Here is a 24474-nt window from a genome sequence, read left to right as displayed (position 1 = left end):
ACTCATTTACTTACAATGAGTTCCTTTTTTCTTTTTAGCAAAAACTTTTTAGCAGAATGGAAAGGTCCGTCTATTCCAGGACTCACATCATTAAAACAATAACCATATAGCAGCCGCCATTACACCCAGCAGCCCCACCTGCATGCTGTAGAAGAATGGCATATTATCTGTAAGCTGAAGGGCTTTCCCTCCCCTTCTCTGCCCCCCCACTTTGGTATCTCAGGGCCAAATGAACTGTTAATGAATTGATGAAACGAAATAAGTTATCCTCTGTTTCTACCTTCCGGGATGCTAAGTACCTGGAATTTTGTTGGACTACTTCTAAATATACTGGGCTAATTCTTCCCCCAGCTAAACCCTTGCAAACCAATTAAAGTAATAAGGTTACTCCAGTGCTGGACTGTGGAGGCAAGGATCTACAAGGAAAGATGGCAGTAGGGGTTCACCATAACCACAGGAACATATCTTCTCCTCTCAGAGAATGGTTTTGGAATCACTGCTTCATGTTGTGGTTCTTTGGAAGCTGTATGATTAAAGATGACCATTTATATCGTTGATATTACCACTGTTATACAATTGCAACACATCTTGCACAAAGTGTATCATGTAAGGTGTCAATGGAAAACTTACAATCTATGGAGTATGATTATCCTGATTAAATCCATGTATCATCTTTATATCTGAAGCTATGAATATTGGATTTGTACTTGTATCTTAAACATGTTTTGTTCCTGGGTGACATCCTCCAGATAGATTTACATCAGGACTAGACAGCTATGTACTGACGGCCCTTTAAGGACACTCAGCTCACAATGGGCCATTGAAGAAATTCATCCCGCCCAGTAAGCCTTTCCTGTGGACATCTCAGAAAGAATATGGGCAATGGCTGCCTCTGTGAGCTGGCAAAGCATGTAAGCACATGTGATACAGACATGTGACCCTGGACTCCATCTTGGTCCAGTAACTCTCCATGCACTAGGTCTGTGGGCTTTGTTTGGGACAGTAAATTTTCATGCACATGGCAAAGGATATAAAGGACCCCTGAGCCACCTCGCCTTTGCTCTTTCCTGCTCTAAGTCTCTGAACTGTGGATTTTCAACTAACAGAAGCATCTTGAACTATGGGCTGAGGACCTTCCAGAGAGACTTTACAAGCCATCAGTCTGTTTCATCCCAGCTACAAACCCAATATAAGAACTTTGCAATAATTTGTATGTATATGGTCTATTAACTGTTTACAACTCTTCTTAATAAATCTTCAGTTAGTTTACTAAGGATTGGCTGACAGCGTGATATTTGTGTAAGATCTGAGATTCATATTGGCCTAGAGATAAGCGTCTGATCCTTTGGGATTAGTAGAACCTCTCATATGGTGAAAATGGGTTTTCAATAACCCCTCACTATATTAGACTTGGTTGTCTGGATGGGAGCCAATGGCTAGAATGCCTAAAGGGGACTGAGTTTGTTTCCTGGTTAACCAGTTTGGTAGTGCAGAAGCTCTTTTGTTACTAGCTTGGTAAATCTAACTATAGAGTAAACCACCAGCCTTGGGGATTGCCTGCCCGGAGTGTGGCATTCCCAGTGTGGCCCATCCCAATCACCTGATAACAGGTGGGCTCAGCTGCCTAAGTTCTTGCTTTGTTACATGCACCTGCCTCCTGCCTTTTACTGCCTTGCGTTTGAACTTAGCATGGCATTTGTGTGTGTTGGAGATGATATACAATGCATAACATTGTACATTTAAACACAGAAGGCAACAGAGGATTGGCAGAGCCAACCTCCATCCTCACACTAGTCCCCAGCTTCTGTACCACCTGGGTCACACTCTGCCAGAAGATGGGCCCCTTTTGTGGGGCCAGTACACCCCATCCCCCTGGGGTAGGGCCAGGGCATGGTAGCCCCATGGTCAAGTCCGAATGGCTGTCTGCAACCTCTGGGCTGTGGGGCCCAATGGCTGGCACCAACAAAACTCCCCTTGGCTACAGGGAGACACGGCCTCGGGGCCAGAGTCAGTAGGAGGGAGTTCAGTGGGCCGCCCTGCAAAGGGGGTGGCCGGGTAGGGGGACTCAGGCCCTCCCTGCTCCACTGGGTCCCAGCTCAGGGCCTGGTAGTGGCAAATGGGTTCACCACTAAGTCAGTGGGGAATCCATCCGCAACATGCCAGCTCCCTCTGGGACACTGGCTAGTCCCTTCTTGGGCTGCTCCCTACCATGACTGCTCCAGTGTGGGGCTAGTATACCCTGTCACTGCCCCACAGCTGGATCTGTGGATCTCAGGTCTCTTGGGCCCTGAGCACCCCAGCAGCCAGGATGTGAATCCACAAACCAATGTGCTTAATCTGCCCCTGCTTGAAAGGGTCCAAGTCTTTGGGTCTCTTCAGAATTTCCCCTGCAGACATTCAGTCAGTACGTACCTGGGACACTGGCCTGTAGGATCTTGAATCAGAATAACTTTTGCTGATGATGCTGTGTTACCAGACAATGGATTCCTTAGCAAATACCATGGCTTACCAATGTCCCAGCAATTGTTTAGCAGAACTCCCTATTAATTTTGTTGAAGAGCTCTGCTTAAAAACCAGTCCGCACAATGCAGCCCCCTGTAATTACGTTGTAAGTAATTACATGTTTCTGTATTTGGCTTGGTAATTAATTAGGCTCACTGAGTCCAAAGAGCAATTACTATGTAATGCAGGCTGTGATTTAGAAAGTGGAAATAATAATTACTGAGTAATTACATGATACTGTATGAGAAAGTTGGTCATCTCCGTAGAATTAATACCTGCATAAGCCAGGGCTGAATTTGGCCACTGAAATATATTGTTATAATTAAGTGGTCTCCAGTTAATATGTGAGTAAAATAACATTATAATCAACCAATGCTATGTCTTTGTCTACTCCAGAATCTAGGGATCAGACATTCTTATGAGCTAGACAGGCCCATAAGCAGTAACACAGATAACCCGTCTTGCATTGCAAACATCAGCGTTGGTTGTCTGTATTCTAATGAACTGGGCCTGCCTTCCGATCTTTTTATGCTATGCAAGAGATGCTAACAGAAGTGACAGAAACAGCTGTATTACATCTTCTAACATAAGGCAGTTACTGATGGCTTCTTCAACATAACCCCACCTTCCCGCCAGGTTCCAGTAGGAACAGCTCTATTCAACTTCCCCTCCCATCCCCCCCAGACCATTTGATTCACTTCACTAGTGCAGATGTTCTCTTTAATAATTGATACCAAACTTGGGGGGGGGGTTAATAAAAAAAATTCCTCCTTGATCCCCTAGCTTGCAGAATGCCTCTTTTCACGGTGCTCATTTGTAATTCAAATGTAATATTAGCTGATGTTTTATTAATGAAGGCGCACGGCCGTTGCAGTGGAAATGGTGAAATCTCAGAGGAGTTCAGCCAGTCCCCAGGAAAGGAGGCAAGAAGGCAAAAGGACCTTCTGGGGTTTCTTACTGAAATCTTGCCCCTGTGCCCACAGGGGTGATGAATAAAAGATGATCCCAATATGGCCTCGAAGACTGTGTGGGTCACATCAAGGAACTTAGCCAGAAGCTTTTATTGAGACAAAAATCCCACAGATTTCAACTTAAACCTACTTTTTGATTACACAGAACTACGACTGTGTGTCCTTTATCATCTTGTGCCAATTTTTACCTTGCCGTTTCCTAGCTTGTGACCATAGCCGTAGCAAAGGGTCGTGTGCGAGTTGCCCCCCGCCCCCGAAAGCGGCAGCCCCAGCAGGCATTGGGCCTCAGAGACAGCCCTTTCACCCCTCTCCCGCCCCATCCTTGCGCCGGAGGTGCTAGAAATTCACTGCTGGCTTATAGCAACAGTAAATTACTCCCTCACTACTACGGCACTGGCTCAGCTGCCAGAAGGTCCGCCACAGAGAAACGCAGCCAGCTGCCCAATGCTCTATACTTGCCATGAAAAGCACTAGGTGGGAGGCTTAGGGAAACCCAGATGTCTGACAAGTGGACCGCATTATTGAGACACAAGTTCAGGCGCTCTCCCAAAATGTATACCCCAGATGCTGCAGGTGACCGGCAGCCTGAAGATGGAAGATTTCATGAGTGCTGAATAAGAGCTGGCTCAGATAGGACCTCCCTCAGAGAAATGATCCTCAGCCCTCCTAGGCCATATCACCCTTCAGACCCTGAGGGTTGTGTTCCTTCTGGAAAGTTGCACCCTAAGGGCGGGTCTGAGGGACCAGGGTGCTTCTAAACTGGACAGAACTTGAGCAACAGGAAGCTAACACATAAGTGAACCTGGACAACCTGTTCTCTTGAAGGCTGATGCAGCAGTCAGTCAATCTCACAGTAGGAGGCGTTCTCTATGCAGGAGGAAGCCAGCCTACAGCTGGGTCTGAACAATCAGTTTTCTTGAAAGCTTGTGCAATTAGCTGGCCGTGAAGGACATTAGTTAAGGGCGTGTGACGCAATAAGGAAAGCAGTAGAAAGCTGAGAGGCATGTCTTGGCTGGCTGGCCAGTAGGAGCCCAGCAGAGATCCCTCTCCTGGGCCAGGGAGAATGCAGCCCCAAGCGAATTAGAGGGAAAACTGCCAGAGAAAAGCATGGCAGAGAGACATGAACCCTTGCTCAGAGGCCTGAGAAAACAACCATGTTTCTGTTTTACTGAGAGACATTTGGGGTCCCTGGGGCAAAGCAGAAAATGGAGGGAAAACCTGCTCCTGAAAACGAGGGCAGCAGAGATGATCCTTTCCCTGTGATTGAGAGATACATAGAAGCGCGGGTTCCTGCATGCCAACCTTGGAGCCCTCACTCTAGGGCCTGGCTTGGGAGGGGGGCCCTAGGAGAAGGGATGTGCAGCTTGCCCCTTTATGGTACGTCTACACTGCAGCTGGCAGGGAGCCCCTCAGCCTTAGTAGACAGATTCGTGCTCGTGCTCGTGGGGCATGAGCTAGTGTTGAAAATGGAAGGGTGGATACTGCTGCACCAGTGGAGGCTGGGGCTAGCCACCCGAGCTCGGACCAACCTGACCCCGGGTGGGTGTGAGCTCAGGTGGCTAGCCCCAGCCTCCGCCAGTGCAGCAGCCTCCACACAGCTATTTTTAGCACAGTAGCTGGAGCAGAGCTAGCTCATGTCGGTCTACTAAGGCTGGGGGGCTCGGTCCCAGCCGCAGGGAAGACATACCCTGGAAGGCCAGAAGGCCTTGGGCCAGTTAAGGGCGTGGAACTTAAAAAGGAGAAAAGCCCAGCAGATGAGAGCTTGCTGGGAGGAGACTGAAGGGGCTGATCCGGGATAAGCAGCTAGGCTTCAGCTAGCCTGAAAGAGGCTGGAAGGCCTGAAAAACTGAGGCTGCTCTAATATGAAGCAAGAAGCTGGTCTCGCACTCGGAACTGGCTGAGGGCTTTGAGCTGAGAGGCTCTTGGTAGGCAGCTAGGCCTGGCGTGGATAGTTGGGTGATTGGTGCTCAGGAGCCAGCGGTTAGGTTGCAAGATGGGCTGTGGCTGCTGGCAGCCTGCCCGTAAGGGAGGGGGCGTGGAGGGTGGAAGGCTGAGCCCAGAAGGGCTGAAGACTCTTGTTTTCAGACTTGAGCACTCTGATTCCTGGAAGGCCTTGAACACTTTAAAGTGGCTTGGCTAGGGGGCCATGCCACCTCGACAGTGAAGTAGGCCGAATATTATTGTGGGGAAACTGAGGCAGAAGTGCTGCAATACCAAGTTTTGCCATGAGGGGGTGCTCTCGGGGGTGAGTCTTGTAACAGGGGCTTAACCAGCATGTATATAAAAACAGGGCCTCAGTTCACATAGCATTTGAAAGATTCTTCCCCTTTCCCCAGCCAAAAGCAGGGTGCTCGCTTTGTTTCCTGGGCTGAGGTTTGAACATCGGGGTGCAGTGATTTCAAACCTCCATCTTAACCCTGACACGCCAGGTCCAGAGGTGAGCTAGCTGTACTGAGTGGGCCTGGAGGAGCTTGGCAGTCAGCACAAGGCTTTGCAGTGGCATTAGAGGAAAGGGAAACCACCCAGAAAAGCACAAGGAAGACAGAGAAGCCTTAGGTCTAGGCACCCTTGGGTCCTGGAGTGGGTGGGGAGGCTGCTACTGAGGGGCTGGACAGCATCAGATCCCTTAGACGAGAAATTGCATTGTTTATATGGGGCTGGGCTAGTGGGGGGAAGCAGAGTCTGAGGAAGGGGTGGGGGGGTCTGGAAAGGTAGACGGAGGGGCTGGAGAGTTACCCACCGAAGCAGAACTTATCAGAGTGAGGGCTGGCTGGGACACCTCGGGGCCCGGACATTGTGGAGGTCGAGAAGTTGCTATGGAGCACAGCCGCAAGCTGAAGCAGGGTGCCGGATACCAGGCAAGCCAGTTGCTAGGACCATGCGTGTCCCTGCTGCGGACAGTCACTCCTTTCTTCCAGAGGTTTGAGGAAAACCAGACACATGGGCACCTCTGAGGTGGGCACACTATGTTCATATCCCCCCACTGGGGGCGCCCACTCTGTTCAGAGGTTTGGGGAAGGCCAGACAGACTGGCATCCCACTGAGAGGGGGAATTCATGATCTCCAAGCGACTCGCCGGCCTCGGTGGATACCCCTTTTGGGGGCTGTGCTCAGGGGCAAACTGCCTGACACACTCCCCTTGGTCTATAACAGAACACGCAGGCTCCGTTTCTTTCCCTTCCTTTCTTCTGGGGGGAGAGCGAGAGCAGGCAAAGCCCCCATGCTTCCCTGCGGAGGAGGCAACAAAAAGGGAGGGAGCATGCTGTGGCCTTGGATTAGATAATCAGGGGTGGGGACTGTTGGGGGTTCGGAGCTGTCTCCCTCTTACTGCCTTGCACGGGCACACATGCATCGCAGGCCCTGGGGCTGCTCCAGAGAACACAGCTGGGTTTGGATGCGCAGAGGGGGGTCAGCCTGTCAGGGCAGCCAGAACGTTATTTGTGTATGTGATTATGAGCATGCTGTTCCTAACAACCTCACTGTTCTGACGGCCTCTCGTAACACCGCAGGGATCCCCTCAGCGCTACCGGGACACGCCGCAGGGTTAACCCAACTGTCTGCAGTGTATCACTATAACCTGCTCACAGCAGGAGGGAGCCCTGTCTGTGCCCACCAGGGGAAAAACACCTCAGCCATCATCTGCTGACAACACAGGCGCTCCGCTCCGGGCTCCAGGAGCCCTGCTCTTTCCTAGTTCAGGCTAGTAATTTACACACCCACTTTGTTACACTCAAATGCCCAGTCCCTTGTCTTCTGGAAACCTGCAATGCATGCCAATCCGCTGCCTCTGTAGAGGCCGTGCATCCCCAGTTCACCGGTGTCACCTCAGTTTAACACTCTCCTTAGCACAAGGCACTTAGATGTGTCTACAGTAAAAGTAAATGGAAGTTTATTTAACAGCGTTGGAGGTAGATCAAATAAAAGTAAGTACAGGGGTTTGGAAACATAAGGTTACAGGTAAAAGAAGAACATACAAGGCTATCTTTAGCCTATGCTTATTAACAAGTTCCTTTCCTGTCTAATACGGTATTTCTCACCCAGTGGTCAGTCCTTACTGTGCTTGTCCAGCCGAGAAAGTTGGGACCCCCCTCACAGGAGACCCTCCCGCGGGTAGAGTGTCTCCTCCCTAATGGATAATATCTCGTGCCGTCTTCTTCTCCGATACAGCTACAGACTACTGGCGCGTAGCCCAGTGTGTGTGTCTGTGTGTCCCCTCTGTTCAGAGACTTTCTTGGGGTATTTTGTCTTTGCAAATGCTCAAGCCTGCATCTTGGCCAGGGGCTTGCGCTGGCCCCATGGATATTGAGTGAACTCAGTGCTGACTGCGTCAGTTCTGTGACCTCCCCTGCCTCAGGTGACAAGTTTCACTTCCAGCAGTTTTGGAGCGCAATAGCCTACGTGACATCACTCTGAAATGGTTTCCCGTACGAACATCTCGCAACAGCCACGACGATCAGCTAGTTCTTAGTTTTCGGCAGGGACGCCACAAGACATCCTGCAATGAAACACTGAAAAGACGGTCGGCCACAGGGTAATATATCTGCCCGGGCATGTCTGCACCGTTGCCACTGCGGGCTTCCCAGGGGCAGTTTCTGGAAAGGAGGAAGTGGAGAAGTGAGTCCTGCCGGCTCCTGCTCTCTTCCCTCTCCCGTGTGGAGCCCACACACCAGGCCCAGCTCCATTTGCTCCCTGTGCTCTGTGTACGGGAGGATCCTCCCCAGCCCCTCGCCCTGGCTCCTGATCACACCTGCTTACACCTGCTTACCGACACACTCGTCCCTGTGTCAATGACACTGATACGCAGGCCTCCTTCCTGGGGTCACAGAGAGCGTAGGAGGTGGCCAGCTGGCCTCTAAGTATCTCCTGCTCCGAACACAGGAAATTCTGTCACTACGGTAAATACCCCCAGTGACTGCACAAGGAAAACCGAAAGACACTCGGGGGACCCATGCAGTTCTCTCATAAAAGTCATTTATTAGAACAGCAAACACTTTTCTTTAGTACAGCAGCTGTACGCAGCTAGGATTGCAGTACAGCGTCAGCTATGTGTTACAAGTCACTAGAAATCTAATAAGCATCACGAACATCATAAAGAACTGGGAATATAACGACTATGAAAAACGAGTCCACAGTGGCCCGGCAACTGAGTCTCATAAGAAATTAAACAAATAACAGATCAGCGTTGTCCCGCAACACAGCTCTTCTGTAGCTGAGATAAACTAATAGGTTTAAATGAACAAGATAGCACCCATTCAATAAATTAGGTAAACTTAATACTAGAACAACAATATAACAAATAAGAACATTCTAAATAGAATGGTAAGCACTAAAAGGAAATGATTATCTATTTACATATGTCTTTTTGCTGGAATATTATTCCATTAGCTTCCCCTCCCACCCCATCCCCAGTTCAACTAACTATGTTTTTTCAACAAACCCAATTGCTTGGCAAGTTGGCAAATGGTTGGGCAACAAAATGGAATCTTTCTCCAGCCCCTGAAACTAATCTAGAGAGTATCATCAACCAAAGGAAAGCGTAATAACATGCGGCATGCAGTTTCTTCACTACAGAAACGGTAAAAGTTAACGTTCTGGCATTTAAACACAGTGGTAATCATCTGTCGTTTTTACATGTGACATTTGTCTGAATTACCAGAAAGTTAAGTTTGTGAATGGAAGCAGAATGTAACTCGAGTTGATGTTAGGCACAGGTAGGCATGGCAACAAGCATATTTATTCCTGAGAATGTGAATGCCATGGACTGTGATTCCAACTCTCTCTTTCCTCTTCTTGCTCTGTTCTCTCCTGATCCCCAAGTGATGCTAACCTCAGAACAGAATGAATCCTCTCTACGAAAAAAAGGACACTGTCGGGTGGTTTTTTAAGGCTAGGTTTTCGCTGTAGCTATAAAAAAATAAATGCTAATATCAAAAGGGCCAACTGCAGGCCCTGTGAGATATGGCAGCATTGTGTCAGCTGGCACCGTTATGTAGAGTGCAGATTATAAAGCCACTAAGTGGGTGCAAATGCTTGTATCAAGTCCTCTCGCAAATCCGCACTGCCTTGCAGTGCTTGGGAACAGGAGGATGGTAAACAGCCCGGTCCACCTACTGAGCTAAACAGAAAAGCCTTTGGAAATGATAAATTATAGAACCAGAGCTGTTCAATTAACATCTAATTATTCTACTGAAACCAAGTGATCATCACATCAGAAATGTAATTATCTTCTCAGGCTACCTATCCATCTTAATTACAGTGGTCTGATGAAGCCCTGGCAAATCTCTTGGTATTTAAAAGTAATATCTTTGGGCCAAATCCTGCCCAGGGATGCATTGACTTCAGTGTGAGCCACATCCACGTGTGAGGGAAGAATTTGGCCCTATCTGCTATAATAGATATGATGGTCTCCCAATACTTGATGCATTCCACCTGGCTCTGTATAGACTAACTGGTAATCCAAGACCAATGTCTACAAATATGCTTGAGGGTGCTCTACAAGAAAGGCCACAGGGAAAGTAACATCACCGGAGGTAATTTGACTGGCATCAGAAAATGCTTGCCCACCAAGGGTCCTCCCCCTGCTCCCAAGTCTCTCCTTGGTTTCTTTAGACAGCATCTTTTGTCTGATGTATAACTCAGTCGAAAGTAATTGGAAGGGTTTCACTTGCGACGGCAGCAGCTAAACTGGTCAACAGCAACCACACTGTTATGAGGAAATGAAAAGCCCACATTTAAAAATAATAGCAAATCAAACCAATGACCCAAACCGAAAAGCTGACACAGAATAACATCTCAGGCTAGCTAGGTACTTTATCAGCCAAAAGAGCTAAACAGCAAAGCAAACACGCACAGTACAGTGCCAGAGAGTCGCCAAGCGGGTTTGCCGTGCGGTCGTGGAGTACAAAGACTGGAGAAGGCCAGTTTCTTCTCTTCTCGCTTTTGTTTCTTTTTTTGGTTTTCCAGTTACCAGCTGACCAAAGATTCCCCGGCTCCTAGGAGGTCTCTTCTTCACAAAGTAAAGCAGCTCTCTTGACTCATCCTGAGAAAAGGCAGCTGGCTTCAGTAGTCTCATCACTGCATGGATGCCCTGGACGTATAGAATTCAGGGACCGGCAAACCAGTGTGGAGAGTCACCTGCAACGACAGCCCGGTTACCAGAGAGCAATCGGCATTCTTACGCACCTGGGGCTAAATCCCGACTTTGCTTACGTGAGTAAGGGGTCTAAACACCCCGTGCAAGCAGCACCGTGTGCAGCTGGTGTTCTGCTCTGGCATACAAGCGTGCCCTGGCTGCTCTGCTCGACCAGTGAAACAGGCTGCAGGCCACGGCGCATCAGGGCTGTGGCGGACCCGCAGTCCCTGGAGCATGCGTACGGCCATCAGCAGCGCACGTAGCGGCAGCAGGAGCAGTGTGAGAGGAGCAGCACAGAGCGCTCGGCAGGACACGCCTCTGGTGTCATTGTGGAGGCGCACGGGCTCCCTGCCTGGACCTGGCTGATAGTGCACAGCTTGCACCATTCTCATCCCGCGAGGATTCAAGCTCTGGTTCCCATCTTTAAAAACCACCAGTCTTCCAAAACGCCCAGAGGAATCTGCAGCGAGGAAAGGTCCTCGCTGGGATAGAGGGCAGCCAAGTGTATCACTGGGAGCCCTGGGCCCCTGGCCATGCATCCTTCCCCTGTAATATTCATCGTCTCCATGCTTCTCCTCCTTGTCCCCTCGTTTGGTATTCCCTGCTGCTGCCTCATGCCCAGTGGCGTGTTCGCTGCCTGCTCCCCCTTGTACCCGTGGCGCCGAGAACACCAGAGATGCTCTCCTGACATCTCTGGCAGGCCTGTCCTGACACGGTGCCTTTAATTCCCACTCATCTTTCCATCCCCGTGCAGAACCAAGAGCAGGACGCAAGGCAAAGGCCACAGAGCAGGAAAGGCTGGGTGGCACCAGAAGAGCATCACCCACATGTGGTCGGTAATCAGAGGAGCAGGGATCACATGACTGGGTGCACTGAGCTCCAGGAGGAAGGCTCTGGGGGGATGCTGGGTCCCTAGAACAACTGTGGGCTCCAGAAATTCTGCCTGCTTCCCTGCCCTTAGCGCCTCTGCTGTGTTCCAAGGCATCACTGGTCACCGCTGGTCTCCGGCAGCAGCAGGTCCCCTGGTACCATTTTCTCTGGGCGGGAATACAGACATGGGAAGGGGCTGTCCCCTCATTGATAACTGAGCATATACAGATGCAGCAATTGCGTCAGAACAAGGAGTATGCAATGGAGAGGATTTCAAAGGCACAAAAAGGAATCAGGCGCCCAACTCCCTCACTCCCCTTTGTGTCTGTGACAATCTCTGCAAATACACGGGAGAGAACTTTCTATGCACAGATTTCACTACAGATCCAGGGAATACAGAAGAGCACTTCTCTTTCATCTGTTAGGACATACGTATTAGAGAAACCGATATTTGCTTTTCTCTGGAAAATGACTGACAAAGAGAAGACTTCATCAGTCAACCAGAGAGATGGCCAAACCACTGCTGGATTTCTGTTTAGGGAAAATAACCCATCTGGTTGTTTGAAGGGTTAAAATCCATTGCTGATGTAATAACCTGGTATATGGATTTGTGTACAGGCCCGAAGTCCAGAGTTTGGTCAAGAGGTCAGAGGCGTAGCAATAGCTAAGAGAAAGCAGAATAACCAAAGATAACCTTGCTTTTGCAAAGATATGCCTGGTCAGCAAATGCCAGATGTTGGGGTCAATAATTGTGTCTTATTCAAAGTTGCAAATAGAATAAAGAAGCCCTGTTTCTGTTGTGTTAGTTTCTTCTGTAGGGAGATGTTCTTCCCACACATCCAACCTTGAGTTTATAAAAGGTTCAAACATGCCAGTATAAGATATGGCCTCCTCCCACCTCCCTTTCCCAGGAACCAATGCCTGCCTTAAAACACAAATAAGCAACTTGAAAGACAATCTTTATTGCCATATACTTTCACTGTTTCTTTGTTTTTAACCCTAGATGTGTATCTGTTGGACAATCAAAGGAGCTACTTCATTCCTATGGACCCCAAATTGAATTCAATATATATTCTGTACAAATACATTTATTAAAGTACTAATTAAATGCTAAATGTTAATTTGTTAACCTGAGATCATGGGCGGAGACATTAGGTAACCTTTTGACCATTGGCTACTGTGCTATCATGTCTTGCAGCTAAACCTATCTGGGGGTGTGGAACTGCCTACCCTGTCACTTTCCCCGCCCATGGAAAATCCATATATTCCATTGTAATCAATTGATTGACAGTGTCTCTGAACCTAATAAGCGAGGTGACACTCCGTCAGCGCTGTACGTAAAAAACTCCTATGCTTGACCTCTACTCGGTGTGGATTTATGTCCTTCTTTGTTCTTGTAATTGGCTGACTTACACTCTCAAAACCTATAAGGATTGCCAGTTTTTGTGAGCAGTGTAACAGAGTTTGTAGCTTGCTTTATTGTCTAGATCACTGATATGCATACAACTGTGTAGAGTTGTCCCTTCTCAGATTTATTCTCCTTTCTGCACAGTTTAATTCTCACATTCATCATGGGAAGGAAGCATAACTCATTTCTTTACTTTCAAAATAACGTAGAGGTTTTAGAGTCAAATTTATAAATGAGTTTATCCAAAATAAAGTCTTCTGAATCCTAACAAAGCCATTTGAGTTACTCACACACCTTTGGGGGAAAAGGATAATGAATGTCTTGAGTTTATGAGCAGTACTTTTATCAGCATGTCCTTGGGCTTCTCTATTATTTGGGGATTTTAAACGTTACCTCTTCTATTGATCTGTCAGGAAGCAATGGGGTTTGATAAATATTCTCTTCTCTTGGGACAAAGTAAAGGATGCAGAGATGGGAATTAAACTCATATATATATTGTATATTTATATCACACCCATGTACACATACGAGTACCACAGAGTGTTGAACACACGGTCACGGCTCAATATAAAATCATAATGTTACTGAGGACTGTGTTGCTTAGCAATTTAATAATGGTATTCAGAATAATCACCAGAGTCTCAGATCTCCATAAAATCAGGTTAACGCTGGATCAACTGTGAAGAAAGGGCCAGGCTACGGTTCTTAGAGCCTGTGGGGCACAGAGATGGGGGATGCCCTTTATTCAGGCATAATGCTACCCCAGTAGATGGGAAAAATTCAATCACCAGCTGCATTCGCTCCGCCCCTAGAAAACGGGACGCAAAGGCTCCTCCCAGGGCTGCTCTCCTGCCACTACAGGTATGTTCCTGGGCAGGCTATGCCTACAACCTGCCCAAACAGCATGGTGCAGTAATGTTTGCACTTCTAGCCAATTCCCCCTTTATGCTCAAGGGCCTGATCCAAATCCCACTGAAGTCAATGGGACTCTGATTCATGGGTGCTGGATAGAGCTCATGGCTGCATTGTGTCTCTCTCTCCTGCCGAGGGAAGATTACCTTTGATGTCCATAATATAGTCCCAAATAAATAACGGAACCTACCACGTGGGCACCTCATCAAACTGCCTGAAAGGTCCTGACTTAACCGATTCAAGCTTATTTCTTCCTGGCATCTTCTAGGAAGATTTTAACAAGCCTTTGGCAATGGTGCAGCGCTCAGAGAAGCAAAGGGTGATAAAGTGGGCTGACCAAAACCAGGCTCAGTGAGTGTCTGCCGAGTGAATGAAACCAATAACGCTCTGAAGAGGACAACAAGGGGGATGGAAGCAAATAAAAATTGAGACTAAAAATACCAGAGTAGCTCAGAGCAAGACAAATATTAAACAGTCTTCCAGTCTTCATTGCAGAGATAGAGTTCGTGAATGGTCAAGAACTCAAAGGAGAGCCTGTGTTTGAAACTGCTGTGTGCGGAACAGGAAGCAGAACATCCTTGGTATCACACAAGTGCATTTTAATAACTAGTGCGATTCCTGGAGGATGCTGATAAACTGAGTGGCCAAGCTCCTCTGAGCCAAAGGCAGCGGCACTCCTGTTCTCCTGCCATCCATGGGAGAGAAGAAGTATAAGGAACAAGCTATGCGCTGTCCAAAGGCACATCTTGACGTCAGTGGCTCACCAGTGAGCTGGGTCATTACATTTAATCTTCCAAACTGCCCTGTTCCACAAAGGCTCTCACCCCTTCTAGCAGCTGCTGAGGTTTTTCTTACATTGTTGAGAACGCTCTAGCGGATAAGAATGGTGCTAAATGTACAGAAAGGCGGGAGGAGTTCGCCATCAAGTTCAGATCTTTCATACGCTGCTGTTGTGAAACCGCTTTGACAAAGCACATACCTGCACATTCCTGTTCAGACTGACGGCAGGGAAGAACAGGCCCTCCATGTTCTCAAAAGCCACAGGACCTTGCTGATCTTCGTTGATGGAAAACGTTAGGGTCCTCCTGGTTAAGTCAAGGAGCACTCCAACCGTGGCACCTTTTGTTATTCCCCCTTCGGTCCTGTTGGGGAAAGAGGAAGTCAGATGATGTGCATCACTTAATGCCATCACAGTCCTTGCTACAGAGTTTGTACAGAATGGCTTCCCTGAAATGCACAAAACAACACCCCTGATCAGAGCCGGATTTACACCTTACGCATCGCTAGGCACAGCATCTTCAGCGCCCCCACGCCTACAGCTGGCCTTTGTGTTCCACAGTTTTAGAGAGGTATGGCGCCCCTAGAATGCCGGCGCCCCTAATTTGAAATCCAGCCCCGTCCCTGATTCCTGGCAGTCTTCAGTGAAACAGTGTAGTCTAAAAACACTTCAAGGGACAAATACACGTGTACACACTAACTGCACAATACTGTAGCCTAGTGATGATGGGCCAGATTCTGCCCCTTAGATACAAACACGGGGCTCCCATTATCTTCAACAGAAGCGTCTGCAGGGAGGTGTGTCTCAGGGCGGAATTGCGCCTCAGAGGACAATCACATAGTTTGCAGAGACTTGGGAAAAAACTGGCTTCTCTGAACTTTTAAAACAGCGGCTCAGCCATTCATAAGGAGTCACCTGGGAAGTCAGTGGGCGTTTGCCAGGCTGAGGAATGAGTATGGATCCCCGAATTTGGCCCAAACTGTGGATTACTGAACCCAGGATAAAAGAAGTAAGGCAACCATTACACAATCAGAGCATCTCCGGGAATCGTACACACTAGTGCCGTAAGACTGTGCCACACGCCAAAGTCTGGTGTTCCACAACACATAACGAACATCACAGTCTATCACCACTTTTAAAATTCTAGTCTGTATTACTACGGAGTCTCACTTTTCACTTAGCAGCTGAGGCCCTGATCCAGCTCCCATTGCAGTCAATGCAAAGACTCCCAAACCCGATGGGTGAATCCCAAGGGCCATAAAATAGCTTTGCACTGTACAGGGAACTCTTGTTCCCATGTTAAGATTGAGAGTAACAATGGATAGCCTAATGGACCCAACTTAATACCATTACACGTTCCTCCACCGTATGGTGCCCGCAGACACTGTCCCTTGTCCCTTTCCCTCCAGGTAAGGAAGGGTCATAGGGAATTATGTGGAGGGAACATGTAGGAGACACAAAAGGGTAACATGCTGTCACTTTAAAAGTACGACAGAGCCACAGGAGCTATGAGACCCCCTCCAGAGTGTATTCTAAGATGGTTGCACATGCCAGTCTCATCTCAAACACAAACACAACCAGAATAATTCTCTGAGCTCAATGCTAATGGCATCCAGGTGGGTCTCACCCACCTACAACCCCCTAGGTTGAGCAGGGCACGTCCATCTACTCATCTGGTCTAGTGGTGGCCAACTGCACTCAATTGTTAACCATACGCTACCAGTGACAGGGCAGAAGAGCCTGTGGGAAGAATGCACTGCTTACAAAATAAGCGTACAATCCTGACACACTGGCCTGCACGGATAAATGGAGACAGAATTTCTACACCTCAGCACAGCACTCTGGATGGTATAAAAGTGATACAGGTTTATTGGCAGGAGTGTGGGATGAGTGCATTACTCACGGGTGGTGAAATGTTCTGCAAGGATAGACGGATGAATGTTCAGAGGACTAGGAAGCAGAGATAGACCAGGATCATTTCATTCTTAGTACAGTAGGTGAAGAGTTCTTGTAGCAGGTACAATACCAAAGATGCCTAAACTGCCCCTAGTTTACGCTAAGCATAAGGACTTCACTTTAGGCTCTAGGGAGCAAATCCATTCCCAGTGTACATGTGTGCAGCTGCCATTGAAGAGTGGCTTACATCAGGGTTGAGTTTGGGCCTTGATCTCTGAGAGAAAGACAGTCTAGAGAAGACCTGATTCCAGGGTTTGTGGCATACCTGTTAGTGTGTGAATTGTTGTGCATGAACCAGCTCCGGTTATTGTCCACATACATTGCCCAGGCTTTGTCGTCCTTTCCTAGCATGACATCCTTGAGGACATCAACACGAGCCACGCCAAAGGCCGGGTCTGGGTGGTTATCGTAACGATCGATCGACAGCTCCCAATAATGGAGCCCTTTGGAAAAGCCAGTTTTCCCCAGCACAACCCTGTCATCATAGCTGTTACAGGTGACAGTCAGGTTGTCATTGGAAAAGAGGATGTCAGAGTGTGCAGAGCCGGGATCGAACGAAAACCAGGCCACTGGAAATACACAAAGGATAGTGGTTTAGTATGGCTGAAACAACCCATTCCAGCAACAAAGCCACACAGATGGGATGAGAAGCACCATGCATCACCTTGCAGGAAGGAAGCTCAACCAGCAGTGGGCTTAGGCTGTGCTTATCACTGTTCTCAATGGTAGCAGATGACAGAACGAGGAGTAATGGTCTCAAGTTGCAGTGGGGGAGGTTTAGATTGGATATTAGGAAAAACTTTTTCACTAAGAGGGTGGTGAAACACTGGAATGCGTTACCTAGGGAGGTGGTAGAATCTCCTTCCTTAGAGGTTTTTAAGGTCAGGCTTGACAAAGCCCTGGCTGGGATAATTTAACTGGGAATTGGTCCTGCTTCGAGCAGGGGGTTGGACTAGATGACCTTCAGGGGTCCCTTCCAACCCTGATATTCTATGATTCTATGATTAAGTACAGCAGGGAACTGGCTCTCTATAAACTCAGAGGAAAGTAGAGAGAGACTGGACTGGCTCAGTAGAATTTACCCATGGGAAAAGGTCTCCTTGCTCACAAATGATCCCTGCGGGCATGGAATCACTGATGGAGGCTATTGATACCTGGGCCTGGCAACTGGCAAACCAGCGACACTAGAGTCATGGAGCCTGATCGTGCAAACTTTTACACAAAGGTTGGGGGGGTGTTCTGGTCTAGTGGGTAGGGCACAGGCCTGGGATGCTGCAGAGCCCATTTCTATTCCTGGCTCTGCCACTGACTTGCTGTGTGACCTTGGGTGAGATACACTGCTTCCCTATGTTCCTTCCCACCTGTTGCTGGTCCTATCTATTTAGCCTGTAAGCTCTTTGGGGCAGGGACTGCCTTTCGCTACATGTTTCTACAGCACCTAGCACAATGGGGACCTGACTTTGGTTGGGCCTCTAGGTAGCAGTGTAATACAAATATCAGTAATAGTTACTCTTACGACTAAAGATTACTCATGTGAGTAATGCTTTGAGGTTGAGTGTGGGAAGGAGGATTAAAGATTAGCAGACACTCTGTGTGAGTGTGCGTGAGGGGGGGAGTGCTTGCAGGTCTAGTAATCAACAGCACACACAAAAATCTACATGGACAGACAGATTGAACGACACCGAGTAACTTCCCTAGTGAGCCCTCAACCTTATTTTTATAAAATCTAGTTCATGTGAGCTCTGAAAAATGTTGAGAACCTCTAAATACACTGCGACTTGGATACAGTAAACCAGACAGATGGAACATCACTTTTTTGACAATACACAGAGTAACAGAATTTCATAAACCACTAGCCACGTTTCATAGGTGATTTGTTCTCTCCTGCGGCCTGTGCATTTACTGTAGTTCAAATGTGAACTGACATATCCACAACACAGTCTCACACCTGGGCCCATATTCTCACCCAAGGAAACACTGCTTGAAAATAAAACAGATTTATTCATTGCTTTGCTGAGTCTTTTCACAGGCTAGCTTGCTTACTGGTTTTATAGCTCAATATAAAGGGTTCCATACCTGCCACCAGTTTTTTAATGTCAACTGTTGTCATTCCAAATGAAAGGCATGCAGGAAAGAAACAGGAAGTAAAATTGGCATTTATTAAAATAAAGAATTCAGAAATATATTTTTGATCACATACTTTTCCATGTACTGCAGGAATCATGTCCTGAAATTTGTTTATACACAGACTCACCATGGGCCTCCACTGTAAATGAAGTGCACTTTAAACTACACTGTGCATGAATCAGTTGGTGAATTTAGCTGAGGTGGGTCATCTGAAAAGGGTTTGCTTTTTCCAAAAAGAATTAAGGGGCCTGATTTTGCAAGCTGCAGAGCGCTTGCGACTCCAACAGAAATCGCCAAGAAATGCAGATTTTCAGCACCTGTAAAAATCAGACCCAAATTCCTGATTCAGCCAAGTCAATGTCTAACTTTGAGTGCATGAATAATCCAATTAGCTTCAATGGGACTAATCATGTACTTAAAGTCTGACACATGCTTAAGCACCTTAGTGAGGTACAGTCCAAATGTATTTTATTTTAAGGATAAAAGTTTGATGGGGAGTCCATTTCCACAGCCCAGTTTCAGGTTTCTCTTTAAAACCAACAAGTGGAAGAACTTAAAATTCCTTTAATACCAAACCAAAATGACTGTTCCTCATTCAAATCACTAGGATGGCATTTGAGAAACAGGGTGTAAAGTAGGAAACAGTCTTTGATTATAGTGAGCTGTTTATTTACTTTGTCAAAAAAAGGCTTAATGTAAAAATAAAAAAATGACCAACAAAGTATGAACCACTTAATTGTAATAAATATACTTGCCTAATTGAGAGTAAGGCGCTGACTGTGTCTCAAAATTGCACCCTATAAAGAGATACTATATTTCACACATCAAAGCTAAGACGTAACAACCAGTCTCACAAAAAATACTTGTAAACACTTACAAAATTATCCATTCGATCCGATCACTTGAGGCCTGATTCATTAAAAGCCAAAGACCATGTTCAAGATTTTCAGAAGTGACTAGTGATTTTGGAAAAAGAACAGGAGGACTTGTGGCACCTTAGAGACTAACAAATTTATTTGAGCGTAAGCTTTCGTGAGCTACAGCTCACTTCATCGTGAGATGTAGCTCATGAAAGCTTATGCTCAAATAAATTGGTTAGTCTAAGGTGCCACAAGTCCTCCTTTTCTTTTTGCAGATACAGACTAACATGGCTGCTACTCTGAAACTAGTGATTTTGGGTACCCAATTTAGAGACTCCTGGAAGGGGTCTGATTTTCAGAAAGAGCTGAACACTTGCTCTCTGACAATCAGGACCCTTTAAAGTGTCACTGGGTGAGAACCTAAAAACCAAAAGTACCCAAAAATCGGTGGACGCTTTTGAAGATCCTGGTCTCTATTTTCATAAGAGTCCAATGGATTGTACTGGCCTCTGAAAAAGAGCCTCTAGCAGCAAAAAGAAAACTTTTTCCCCATTCAGTAAATCTCCTTACGCACGGCACGTTCAAAAATACTGTCCACAACTTCCTCTGGGGAAAGAAATCAGAACAAGATGGGTAGACAGCATCTGACGTAGAGAGAACTTTCTCCAGCGAGAATATCTAGTTATTCTGCAAAAATAATTTGAAATCTACCCCCCCCGCACAAAAAAGAGCACGTGGATTAAGGTTGACTGAGCATTTGATCACTTTTCATGTTAACGTAGGTGAGTTTTATGTAGCTACATAACTCTAGTTTAGCTATTGCCATATTTTAAGAATAATTATGCTACAGGTCCTCTCAGAGAGAGCTAAGCATCATTATACGACATTACACTGAACATTTACTGATGGCATTTGGTACTCATGAAAATTAGAGGCTGATCACTGAGCAGAGCCAGAGTGAGTGTGCACAGGTGCCATGCAACCTCCTTCCATGGTTCCTGTGACATATCCTGGAGCTCCCATGTTCAGCCAGGAGACTGCTCTAACTACTAGCTGCAGACAGCTCCAAAGGGCTGAAACAGGGGATTGCATAGTGTAGGAGTCCACCCCCATCTGCTCTTTTCCCCAGCTTCACTGATGGCCGGGGAGGACGTGGTGTAAAATCCTCCATATTGTCTGCGTGCGAAGGAAGGGTTCTCCTTGCACTGGGGTAATCTGACTAGGGTCATTTACGTCAACTCTACAGCCAGATTCTGCCAGCATCACAGGGCAAAGTGGCTGCACCGCACCAGAGAATTGGGCCCAAATGTATCTATTTTGATAAAGACGCTATTGTAGCTTCATACAAACTGTTCTTCCCATATTAATCCTTAGTGATTTGTCGAGACAAGGGGATATCTTTGCCCCGGGGGGAAAGAAGAACCAGCATGGGAGTGATGCGATCCCATTTTGTCAGACTATGTTAGGGCTGGACTGCTCCGGATGGGCCTGTGACTGGTTTCTATTTGCATGTAAAAAATGGAGGTGTTTTCTCTGTGCCAATGTTTTCCTCTAGCACATTCACACCGGTCCCTCCAGTCAGGGTACATCTTGTGTATTTCTCATTGAACCTCACGCAGCACTTAACTCCTGCTGTGTAAAATGGTGCAATGGTAGCTGAGGCAGTTTTAATGAATCATGCCTTGTGTCCCCTTCCGAAAGGGTTGTTTTTTTCCCCCAAGGTTTCTGGGGTCGACTGTAATACAAATTACCCATCAGCAGGACAAATAAGAACAAAGTGGTCAGATGTGTTTGTAAAAATCCAACTCCTGTCCCCCGTTCCCACCCGCTTCCCAGACCTCAGCCCGTGATCCCGAAGATACACGCTCCACATACAGGTATTAATCAAAGCTGTTACAATAGATCTCAGTACATTGGACACAAAGTCAAAACGTCCAATAACAAAGCATAGTTCAAGCCAGCAGCAGTACAATGAACAACAGAAAAGCACAAAGGAAGAAAGGTTGCTGACAGGGGGTAGGGGCCCCTGTATGTTCTGGCAACGGTCATGCTGCAGCATTCCTCAATCCGAGTTGTGAGATGGAAACAAAATAAAAGGGACCCCACTCTCCCCTTGCTTAACCAGAGTAAGTGGGGGGTCACACCACTGGAGTGACACTGGTTTAAACCTGGCACGATGGGAGAATGAGGCCCTGGGATCTTAGAAATAAGAAATGTGCAAAAAATTGTTCTCCATGATTACGAAACAGCTATGCCTGCCGCTCCTTGTGCTAGTCGCTGTTCACCGCAAGGCAAAGGAGACTATGGCTGCACTTTGCACAGTGAATCAGCCTAAACTTTTGTCACAATCCACTAAAGCAAGGAATATGGAGGCAGGCAGGGTACCTGGTGGGCTGTGCTTGTAACCAACTGTCCTGCACGCTACTCAGAATTTTATTCATGTTCTTATTTCCTCCCCCCTGCAGAAAAAGAGGCTTTAAATATCAGAGGGCCTGATTTTGCCAGGTGTTGAGCACCCACCACTCAAAGTTAAGTCAGAGGGAGCGGTAGATACTCAGCAGCTTTTAAAAAGGGACTGTACCGTCTTCAGATGAGAAGAGTTGTGGCTATGACCCACTCAATGCCCTGCTTGCTTTTGTGTTTGTTAACATATCTTTTTAAAAAGGTCTGTTGGGTCGAGTCTTAAAAAGAGTTGCAATGAACAAATCTTACAGCAGCAGCTGGCTTTCCTGGAACCTTCCCGTATCTCCCCAGCATTCCCTCAGAGGCTTGTGCTAGGCCTATTCCCGTAATTCCAGCCCGGCTCCTCCCTTGGTCATAACAGCTATCACATAAGGAATTCTGCACTGCACCGGGGCTTGCTAATCAATGCCGTTAAATGACAGCGACAATGGTATTGTTGTTACATAGAAATATACACCACAAAGCTACATCATCCAAATTCCCTTCACTTCGGGAGCAGGCCACTGACAAACAGAATAACGTGTCCCCCTGGCATATGAATGTCATGGGAAAAAAACAAAACAAACAAAACAAATACTTCAGAGCTGCCCAAAAGCACAGATCAAGAGGAAATGCCAGACGTGCTCGGCTCACCGGCTGAATTCAGAGACTGCAAAGAAGAATGCAAGCTCAGCGGGTGGGACGAGGATCTTAGCTCAAAGTAGGATCTCCCCGAGAAGCTGGGTTGTAGATTAAGTGTGGAGGAGAAAGGACTCATTCTACGGAGCTGAAATCTTTCCAAAGGCACTGGAAAAGGGAGGGTCTGTTCTTCTGACTCTGTGTCTAAACGTAAGATCAATGCAAACCCCACATCAGAAATCTGCGGGCTGACTTCAAACCATTACCGGAGCCGAGCCCCCGGTGCAAAACACAGACACTTTAGCATGCATAGGCTCAACATGTGTGCTGGGCAGGAGGTCACAGGAAGTTCTGGAGCACAGATATCACTCAGTAATACCGTATCATTGACACTGTGACCAGTAAACATATCTGGATCTTCAAAAACATCCTTGTGGAGCTGAAGACAAATCTGATCAGCGTTTCTTAGGCTAAATCCTCTTTGTAGCAAATCCTGGAAGGTGTCACAGTAACGTATCCCACCGCAGGAGATGCACATCTTACCATACTTAAGGCCCAGCAGATGTATTTTAAATGCTATCACATACTCTCTTGTTCATTGTACTCCTCATAGGAAAGGGCATGCTGCGCAGGGTTTGTGTTGGGCTGGTAACCTGTCAATGCAGTTCTGCAAGGCTGATCTAAACTGTGTTACTAAAAGTGCCCTCAAAAACCCACCTTACCCAAAGGTGGTACAGGATGGTGTGTTCAACAACATCAAAAGAGCCATACTGGGTCAGACCAATGGTCCATCTAGCCCAGTATCTGGTCGTCCGACAGGGGCCAATGCCAGGTGCTTCAGAGGGAATGAACAGAACAGGTAATCATCGAGTGAACCATCCCCCGTTGTCCACTCCCAGCTTCCCATCTTGGCTAACAGCCATTGTTGGACCTATCCTCTATGAACGTATCTAGTTCTTTTGTGAACCCCACTATAGTTTTGGTTTTCACAACATCCCCTGGCAATGAGTTCCACAGGTTAAGAGTTTCTGGATAACTCTTTGTATCTATCAACACTGACACCTGATCCTTCCAATAGGAGTTTTGTTAGGAGTTAACCCTGTGATCTGAAGGCCTGATCCAATGGCCACTGGAGCTTCTGGGAGTCCTCCCATTCACTTCAATGGGCAGCGGATCTGTCTCACAGTGACTGCAGGCTACCACGCTGTGTAGGTGAGATTTCATTGTCACACCATGGCAATCCAGGTCTTTTGTGACCACCCTATTCTCAAAGTGCACTGTCATTATCCTCAAAAAGAAAAGGAGTACTTGTGGCACCTTAGAGACTAACCAATTTATTTGAGCATAAGCTTTCGTGAGCTACAGATCACTTCATCGGATGCATACTGTGGAAACTGCAGAAGACATTATATACACAGAGACCATGAAACAATACCTCCTCCCACCCCACTCTCCTGCTGGTAATAGCTTATCTAAAGTGATCACTCTCCTTACAATGTGTATGATAATCAAGTTGCGCCATTTCCAGCACAAATCCAGGTTTTCTCACCCTCTGCCCCCACCCCCACAAACTCACTCTCCTGCTGGTAATAGCCCATCCAAAGTGACCACTCTCTTTACAATGTGTATGATAATCAAGGTGAGCCATTTCCAGCACAAATCTATCAACTGCATGAAAAAACTTGTACAGATACAGACAGACATCATCTTCCTTTCCAAATGCAAACAGATGGACATCGTACCAAAAGGACTGAAGGTAAAAAATCCATTACAATCTACATACCACACAGACTATGCTGACAGCTTGTGCCACACGCTCTCAAAGAAACTGCGGAATCACCTGATCAACATCCCCTACAGCAAACAGGGAAAGATAA

General features: G+C 47.1%; 1 protein-coding gene across 11 annotated transcripts in view; it reads right to left on the bottom strand.

The window, feature by feature from the left end:
* Positions 1–8427: 8427 nt before the first annotated feature.
* Positions 8428–24474, bottom strand: part of TRIM9 (tripartite motif containing 9) — a 128521-nt gene continuing 112474 nt past the window's right edge. For 4 of the 11 annotated variants that reach the window (XM_084631285.1, XM_084631288.1, XM_084631289.1 and 1 more), the window contains exons 8-13: positions 22613–22801; positions 19412–19453; positions 18606–18629; positions 16795–17098; positions 14775–14937; positions 8428–10607 (exon numbers count right to left, since the gene is read on the bottom strand). In XM_084631285.1, coding sequence (XP_084487411.1) covers positions 10545–10607; positions 14775–14937; positions 16795–17098; positions 18606–18629; positions 19412–19453; positions 22613–22801 — 785 coding nt within the window. In that variant the 3' untranslated portion in view covers positions 8428–10544. The remainder of the gene's footprint in view (positions 10608–14774; positions 14938–16794; positions 17099–18605; positions 18630–19411; positions 19454–22612; positions 22802–24474) is intronic. The other 7 variants (XM_084631294.1, XM_084631286.1, XM_084631287.1 and 4 more) reach the window with 3 other exon arrangements.

Source organism: Lepidochelys olivacea, assembly GCF_965140295.1.
Source record: "Lepidochelys olivacea isolate rLepOli2 genome assembly, chromosome: 6".
Classification (NCBI taxonomy): Eukaryota; Metazoa; Chordata; order Testudines; family Cheloniidae; genus Lepidochelys; species Lepidochelys olivacea.
The sequence above is the reverse complement of the archived record's forward strand: the minus strand, read 5'-3'. Positions and strand labels throughout refer to the sequence as shown.